Genomic DNA, 9,186 nt, shown 5'->3' with positions numbered 1-9,186 from the left:
TTTCTCATATATAGCACTTATTATTAATACGCTTTAGAGAATGCTTTTAGAGCCTCTATTTATAGGAAATATTGAAGCATAGCAATTAAATTATGTTTTTCTTTTGTGATGGAATCATTACATAATTTTGGGCTTAACTTTTTATAAAATTGCATAGTTTCTCTCGGAATTTTTGATCATCAAGTTAATGAAGGAAAAAAAGTATATGTGGAAGTATGTATATATGTATATGCGGTTATAGGGAAAAATCGAGGAAAAATAAATAAATTTCATAGCGTTAAAAAATAGTTCCTCAAATACAAAATAAAAAGAGTTCATCATTTAGATAAAATATACTATTTTTATTTTTATTGCATTAATTGACATATAATGTTTTTATTTATACTCTTCAATTGCAGTTTTACGCTTTAAAAACTAACATCCTTCCATTAATTTTTTTCATTTAAAAAAATGAAATCCTATTTTTTCTATATCACCCCATTTTTTAATTTTGGATAAATTGTCTCATCAAGTGGATGAATATTTAGTTTTTAACAATTTTTATTAAGTAAACATCAAAAGTGCAGTAATTTTATACCATAACTAGAGGACTAATTTTGCTCCACCTTATAAAATAAGGATTATTTTAAAACCAAGACAAAGAATATTGGAGTATTTTTGGGCCTTTTCTCCATAGTTTTTTTATACTTTCATTTGCATCAAATGACAAAAATAGTCTCTTATGTTTGAGGGTGTGTCCAAAATAGCTCCTTAAATATGATTTAATAATTTTTGTCTTTTAAATTTGTTATAAGTTAACGTTAAATGGTCCCTTGACAATTTTGATCATTTGAGTTTGTTAAAAATAACTATTACTTTTAGTCTTTGATAGAATATTTAAATCTATTTGTTAAACGATCTATGAGTTATAATTTTCTCAGTAAAAACTCATATTTAGAGTTGCACTTACTGAAAAAAAGGTCAAAATTGAGGAACAAAATCGACATATACTATCGATGATAGGATAAAATCGAGGGAATATAGTGTGACTTCATAATGTCAAAAAACAGTATCTTAAATATACAAAAACAAAGAGTTTGAAATACATGTAACGTACACTAATCTCGATTTTTATTATAGAATCGATATAAAAATAATTATTTTTATTTATACTCTTCAACTACAGTTTGCACTTTGATAACCGACATCGTTCCATTAATTTTCATTAAAAATATTGATGGACTCTATTTTTTGAAAAATAAAACTAAGAAAACAATCATAGTTCTTTGGAACTTTTATGCGCAACTAGTCGATAAACGACTACCTATTTTTAAAAAACCTTTTCTATTATTTTCGTTCATTTTTGTTGTGAAAAAATTTGGTAGATCCATTCGTTGATTTTCGTACAATAAAATTAAGAATAGATAATTGACATTTCAATAACGTCTCTCGATTCCATCGATTGATTTTTTACTTGTTTTTAATAGTAATTTTTTATATAATTTTCGATATTTCTAATTTTGTTTTGAAGTCTAGTGCAATTTTTTACTGTTTGATTTTTACTAATTTTCTAACATCTTTTTATTGTCTAATGTAGTTTTTGTGTTCCATATTTTAGAATTTGATGAATTAAATACCTTTTGTATAGTTCCCGTCAAATACAGTTCAATAAAATGTTTTCCTAGACTCTAAATGTTAAACTTTTGGCAAACTAAACTGGTCAAAAAGTGTTGAATTCATACTTAAGGGACTAATTTGAATTTATCTTCAAATATGAGGGACCATTTTTGTCATTTTCTCTAAAACTAAACCCCTGAAAACTAATGCATCGGCTACTGCTCTTTTGTGTGTTGTATGCACGGCCATATTAGCTCCTCCATTCACAGGTTTGGTATAAAAGCACTATTTCTCTGTTCATACACATTTTTGTAATCATAATTATTAGTTTTTTTTTTGCTAGCTGTGGTGTTGGAGACTATTTGTTGCTGCAATTTGATTAGTTCAGTGGGCAATCTGCCGTAGTCGACGAACAAATGTGTTCATAATTGTTAAGAGTAGAATTTTGACGCATTTTTACTGATTTTTCTTCAGGAGTACGCAATGGCGATCAACTCGGAGACGGAATTTCCAGGTAAATATCATTTATATGTTAAGCTTAGTTTTGTTAGTTTGATTGAAGAGTCTACGATCTACATTCCGCTGCAATTGTTGGAAATTTGAATTGTTATTGTATATTGTTGCTGTAAAAGAGTTGACGGTCGTGGATTTGGATTTTGTATAAATGATTTTCTCAAAATGATGTTTGTGATTGGAGTTGAATTGACAGTTTTACTGTATCTGCAATGATTAAAAGTATGTTTTAGGATTTTTTACATTGCCTACTTGGAAGCTTAATTGGTGTGGTTTAAGTTCGGTTCAGCATGAGGATGAGTTGATGATCTTATGTTAGCTATATGAAGTTTGTGAATGGATTCTGGATAAGCAAAACTTTTTTCTGTTTCATTGTTATAATTATGAAAAAGTAAATTATCATATGTATAAGCTAGACAGGTTCCATTCAGTTGAAAACACGGGATATATTTTCTGTTACAAAGAATTGATGTGTTTGTTGACAGTGGATTTTCATTAGCTGCATTGTGCTCTAAGCAGTAGAGTTTGTTGACGAGAGTGATTGACAAGTGCCAGTTTTCATCATAGGGAATCTCATTAAGAAAAGTTGAGGCAGTTGCACCTGCCTTCACAAATTAAAGGCAGCATCTCTGGGGAAAAACCTCACATTGTATCTGCATAACTATTAAGTTGATCATAGAATCATCACCATAGAATTGACTAAGTATGTACAGAATAATTTAGTTAAATAAATATAGATAACAAAGAAAGAAAAAGAAATTATATTTCAAAGCATCGGTTAGGTTGACGTGTGTGCTTTTCTTTTTCACTTGGCTACTTTCATTTGCAAAATCATTGTTCTTATACCTTTTACCTGTTTACAAATGATTCCTGAGCTGTTGAAAAAGTTAGATAAATCAGACAATTGATGTTCTGTTTTGCCACTTTTGATGATACAAAATTCCTCTTGCAGAAGATAGACTGAACTTCGAGGCACTCAAATCCCACCACAAGTCAAAAGCTATTGCATCAATCAGCAAACAACAGAATCCGTTTGATCTCTTACGCATATTGTATGGTAAGTTCTTCTAATTGCTCTGGAAGTTACCACAATATTTCCTAGAGTCTTGCTGATTAGATCAAGACTTTTAGCTTTACTAGAGAATCACTGAACCTTTTAATATGAATCTGAAAAAGTAAGGATGAAAATAGCAGATCTGAGGAAAGAATTTCGCTCCTAGTTCTAGTCAATATATTTATCGACTAGAAGCTCATTCTATTAAAAAAAGTTAGAGGTACATTATGTTTGAGTGGCTTTTGAAAAGACTGAGGCATTTTAAGGCTGGAAAAGAAGCATATTTAATTGTCGTTGAAATCATCTCAGAAGTCAATATTTTTGATCTGGTATCTTTGTGTTCTCGATATCATCTTATTCGGCACATAGTTTGGAAAAATGGCATTAATTTACTTCTCATCTGGTGATTCAAATCTGTGATGGTATTGCTGAATGACACCTTTAAGTGCTCTTCTGGATTGTAGATTAACACGGTTGATGTTATTTCCCTCTAGGTAGATTAGTTGAGAGTTATATCCCAGCAGCTTTTGTGTTTTAGCCTTCTCTTTTGTGTTGGTTTTGGTATTGTGTACATTTCTAGTGACCGATTCTAAATATTGGCTTTTGGCTTTTGGCCATTTACCTCTCCTTTATGATTGTAATATCTTCTCTGGACTTCTTTAGAGGGAGCTGTATCTGGAGCTGCTGCTGGTGTTGTTGTAGAAGCTGCTTTGTATCCAATTGATACAATTAAAACTCGTCTTCAAGCAGGTTTATTCTTTTAAACATTTGGTGAATATCTTCTATGAATATGCTTCCTTCTTCCTACTACATATCTTTTTACCACATACTAACTATCTGAAAGTCTTTTTACTTGACATTCTGGCTCTGAGTCGTTAAGACTCTTATTTCTCATCCATCAGGCTTCCAACTTGAGTATTAATTTCCTTATGTTTGATTTTAATTATACAGGGACTTCAGCTAAGTGAATCTTGTCATCTCTTATACTATACTAGTTATTTGACCAGTTGTTCATGTTTTAATGTTAGGCAGTTCGTGGTGGAGGACAGATCATTTTGAAAGGTCTTTATTCAGGATTGGCTGGAAATCTAGTTGGAGTCTTACCGTAAGTAGTCTTGATTTAAAGTACTTTACTTTATGAATTTGATTCCATGGATGAATTTCTTGTTCAATGCACATTGTGCATTATAAAAATTACACTCAGGTCATTCTCAATTATTTATGGGGTCGTGTGATAGGAAGTATGAGAAAAAATAATGCCTATTCAGTACCATTCTTATACATAGTAAACCATGACATTAATAATGTGGGATACTATTCCTATTCTAATACACCATATTCATTTAATACTACAAACCAAACAGTCGAGAAAATACAATACCAGCATAACTAATCCCAATTCTCTCATTTTCTGTTATTACCCGTTGTTTCTTTTGCTTCGGTTATTGCATTTTGCTACTGCTACTGTTCTTCTTAGCTGAATGTTTTGTAATGCGTTCTCAATTATTTGCTATGTTTTCTTTACTCTTGTATTTTCAATTTCATACTGCTCTGTTATGCATAACAAGATTAACATTATTACATTGTTCTTTGCAGAGCATCGGCAATATTTGTTGGTGTATATGAACCTGCAAAGAGAAAATTGCTTGACAGCTTCCCTGAAAACCTTAGTGCCTTGGCTCATTTGGTAAGTATTGCCACTGATAAAATGTCAGCAACCCTTATTTTGTTATACTTTACTTAAGATATTCAATGATCTGGGTCCATGCAATCTGTAACTGCACTTTATAGTCTATAACTATATAAAATCTTAGTTTAAGCTACAATCCTGGAGATGGAACATAACTTTTTGAACCTCTCACGCAAAATTCGTTCTTATTTCTGGAATTATATTTAAATTGACACATCTATGTGAGCATAGAAGATAATTTAAAATTGTCCCTTTCTAATTTTCGAATTATCTATGCATTTAGATTGAATAATTTAAGAAAAGGGCCAGCAAGAAATGTCCCACATTTCAAAATTATCGAAGTATAAACGTTTATTTACACTCAATTTAGACTGCAGGTGCTATTGGCGGAGCTGCTTCTTCTATTGTTCGTGTACCCACTGAGGTAATGAAAGCCTAATTGTTCCATCCAACGTTTTGGTGTTGCTTCACCGGTTTAAGGTATGAATAACTTACAGGTAGTTAAGCAAAGGATGCAGACTGGCCAATTTTCTTCTGCCCCTGATGCGGTTCGACTCATTGTTGCTAAGGAAGGGTTTAGAGGCCTTTATGCTGTGAGTAGGGGTTTTTTTTCCAGAATTTTGCAGAAACCTGAATCTATGTTGAATGACATTTTCCTTGCCCAGGCTCTTGAAAACCCATTGTTTTCTTTCTTGAGTGCAGGGGTATGGTTCTTTTCTACTGCGAGACTTACCATTTGATGCTGTCCAGTTCTGTTTATACGAGCAGCTGCGGATGGGGTATAAGTTAGCTGTAAGTTGGTTCTGTATAGATGCTTACACGTCGTCAATTTTAATCAAATTCGATATAACCCAGGGGCAGAGCTAGAGTACAACTCAGCCCTTCTTTCTTTTGTGCACATTAAGTAAACTAAAATTGAAGCACCAGTATACCAGAAATATTTCATCCATCTATAGTATTTTCTTTATGCATTGAACTGGAACTGCTCAATTTCATTCTGCTTTTCACTACAAGAGAATTTACATAACTTGTCCAAATGATTATAATGAACTCTTCTTTCTATTCATAAATTTACAAAGACTTGTTTTTACATTCATATTCTTGGAAAAGAGACATACTTTTTTCTTATGCAGGCCAAAAGGGACCTTAAAGATTCCGAGAATGCAATGATTGGTGCCTTTGCAGGTAATCACATGTATTAGATTATTTCCAATATCCATGATATCATCTCTTTTGACTGGTACACTGATATCTGCGGAAATCCCTCACTAAAAATAAACAATCAGTGTGTAATCAACATACTTTTTCAAATATCTTTATACGCATGAACATGACACATATTTATGAATCACAAGAGCCTTTTGCTTACGGTCTATGTAATATTTCATGGATTGAGGATTGATTTTAAGCTAATCTATGTTAGTGGGGATACGCTTCTTAAAAGGAGAATTTTGGCGTTGCATTTCACTTGAAAGTGGTCCTTCATCTGCTGTAGTGTCTTGGGTGGTAAAGTATGTTTCCTATTAGAAATCAATTGGAAATGAATGCAAAGAGACAATATGCAAAGCTTGTTTCTAGATTCTTCTTCTGATTATATGTTTAATATCACAGCAATAATTTCTGTTATTCAGAGATCTGTTACATTTGAATCTTAATAATATCACAGCAATAATTTCTGTTATTCAGAGATCTGTTACATTTGAATCTTTCATTTCTTGCAGGTGCAATAACAGGAGCTATAACTACTCCTCTTGATGTGATAAAAACAAGATTGATGGTTCAGGTTTGGTGCCCTTGGGTCTCTCTAACTGCAACTCTCTCTCTTGCTAATTCATTATTGAAAACTTATGTTTATTTTACGTTTTCAGGGTTCAGCAAAGCAGTATGAAGGCATTTTGCATTGTGTTAAAACTATTGCAAGAGATGAAGGAGCCTCTACTCTTTTTAAGGTAGTGACTTCGTGTTCTTACATTATGTGCATATGTTTGGTTGTACACATAGTGATTATGATACAACTTTTCTCTAGTCCCTCCAAAAGGAAGAGTGCAGATGACGGATAAACTTTCTTATACTGATTTGGCTATCAATTTTCGTAACAGCTTGTGAGTTTGTCAGCCATAATATATGATAGAAGCATCATTCTCGATCATTCTCTCTTTTTATCGTGTTTTATCATCAAGACTGCCCTTTAAAATTTGAGATGCCGTCTGTTCTCTTCAACAATTTCATATAAAAAGCACTAGGAGTTTTTATATTGCAATAGAGTTCAGCAGAGAATTCCTTGGGAAGTGATGTTATATGTAATGTTGACAATTAAGTTAATATAACTTAGACGATCGAGCTTGTTAAGCTAATACTTTACTATTGCAGGGAATAGGGCCACGAGTACTTTGGATAGGTATTGGAGGATCGATATTTTTTGGTGTTCTTGAAAGGACAAAGAAACTAGTTGCTGCAAAACAGCCTGTTGATTAGAATTTGAATCCTTCGAACTTGGACTATCAATCTGTCTCAGGTACATCGTAACTACGTGACTGGACACAGTTCTCTTGAAATGTTTCTTCATTTCTCAGAGAATTATTGTTGGTTGAACCCTGTTGATTGTGGGCAATGTATGGCGGGGTGTTAGTGTAATGCAGGAAGAATTGAGTCAATGTTGTGCAGTTTGCATTTCATTATCTCTGCACTATTATTCTCAAACTATTATACTTTATGAAACAAAATTTGAAAATCTAGGAAGGTCTACAACTACAACATATCTAGTATAGTCACACAGAGTGAAATATGGGGAAGTTAGAGTGTACACGGACATTTACCAGGTTAGGTAGAGAGGTTGTTTCCTATATAGACCCTTGGCTCAAGACTAAAAAGTTTAGAAAAAGACGTAATGGAAGTACAAGAGAGAACAGAAAATAACAAAAACAACAGATAGTAATAGAACAATACTACAATAATAATCCTACAATCAAACTATAAGACACAACGTATAATGTGTTGTGGAGTTTCACTTGTGGAATTTGAAACTCCAAAACGACGACTATTTTTCACTTGAAGAGTTTTTCTTATTACCCAGATCTGTATCCGGCATGACCAGTAAGCTTAGTCACGGAGAAAATCATAAGATCTCATCAGCAGGAGCTGGAATTACTGTATAATGAGGCCAATAATAAGCATGATCATAAATGTGCTTCACATTTGGACCATTTAGAACTGGACTTTCCAATTTTCCATCTGGATTATTTGGTGAAAGTCACAAACTCAATCACCTTTCCAGCTAAATCTGAGTTGTTCTTCAACATGGATGAGTCTCCTCCAAATTCATAATGACGCGTTTGAAAGTATTCGTCTGAAGCTTATAAAGCTCATAAAAAATACTTTTAGTGAGAAACAGTTTGTGTTTGATTCAATAAATTTCGAAAACACTTATGAGCAACAAATACCAAGCTTTTCCATACTACTTTTCAAAAAAATATTTTTTTAGTTTTGACAAAGTGTCATTGCTACTCCCCAGAAGCAGTTATTTTCTCCCAAAAACTTGATCAAATATCTTACTTTTTTGACTATCCAAAAAGCTTGGCCAAATAGACTATTAATATGTAATAGAGAACGAATTACCGAATAATTAGGAAATACATAGCTCATTCTATGCCAACCTGCCACTACTACTGAAGTGTTATCTGCATTTGCATCTAGAATGATTCCAAGAATAAAGGATCACCACTGCATATTAATTATACAATCAATTACACAATAAAATGATGAAAAAATCAATTTTTAAGGGGTTGGATGGATGGTAGGGGTGTAAAGTTGAGAGTAGTTATGTAAAAAGTGTTAATAGAGAATACCTGTGTCTTTAACCATACTAATGTATATTAGTATGCATTAAAAATATTTGCATTGCTAATACAACAACTTTTCATGTATTAGTTATATATTAGCATAATACTCTTTCCGTCTCATTTTATATGTCACATTTTTACTTTGCATTTGCTTTAAGAAATGATGTAACTTTATCCTTTTACCTTTATATAATTATTTTGGAACTCAAGTTTTCAATCACTGATATGAATTAATTTATTTTGATTAATTAATTTAACCAATGAACATGAATTATTTAATTAGCTTTTCTAAGTTGGTCAAATGTATATTTTTCAAGGCAAATAATTCACAAAGGTAAAAAAGGAATAATATTGTAATTTATGCGTTGATTGTATGAAATTACAAATATTATGGACCAGCTATTTATAGAAAGGGATAACATATAAAAGAGGATTGAAGAAGTATCAATTAATGCAAGATAATCAACAGCGATGGGTACGTTGACATCTATTGG

General features: G+C 32.2%; 1 protein-coding gene across 3 annotated transcripts; it reads left to right on the top strand.

Annotated features, from left to right (window-relative positions):
* Positions 1 to 1,791: 1,791 nt before the first annotated feature.
* Positions 1,792 to 7,588, top strand: LOC101258046 (S-adenosylmethionine carrier 1, chloroplastic/mitochondrial-like). 3 transcript variants are annotated; one of them, XM_010316169.3, is made up of 13 exons: positions 1,792 to 1,865; positions 2,071 to 2,110; positions 3,065 to 3,166; positions 3,827 to 3,913; positions 4,196 to 4,268; positions 4,760 to 4,850; positions 5,224 to 5,277; positions 5,351 to 5,446; positions 5,556 to 5,645; positions 5,987 to 6,038; positions 6,575 to 6,636; positions 6,722 to 6,802; positions 7,224 to 7,588. In XM_010316169.3, exons 2-13 carry the CDS (start codon positions 2,080 to 2,082, stop codon positions 7,326 to 7,328), a joined length of 924 nt encoding a protein of 307 aa, XP_010314471.2. In that variant the 5' UTR covers positions 1,792 to 1,865; positions 2,071 to 2,079; the 3' UTR covers positions 7,329 to 7,588. The 3 variants fall into 3 exon arrangements, with proteins under 3 accessions (XP_010314471.2, XP_004252565.2, XP_019067219.2); XM_004252517.4 differs by having other exon boundaries at positions 3,062 to 3,166; XM_019211674.3 differs by lacking the exon at positions 1,792 to 1,865 and having other exon boundaries at positions 1,935 to 2,110.
* Positions 7,589 to 9,186: the final 1,598 nt, after the last annotated feature.

The sequence above is a fragment of the Solanum lycopersicum genome, chromosome 12 (genome assembly GCF_036512215.1).
Source record: "Solanum lycopersicum chromosome 12, SLM_r2.1".
In the NCBI taxonomy this organism is placed as follows: Eukaryota; Viridiplantae; Streptophyta; class Magnoliopsida; order Solanales; family Solanaceae; genus Solanum; species Solanum lycopersicum.
This window is presented reverse-complemented; position numbering and strand designations above follow the sequence as displayed.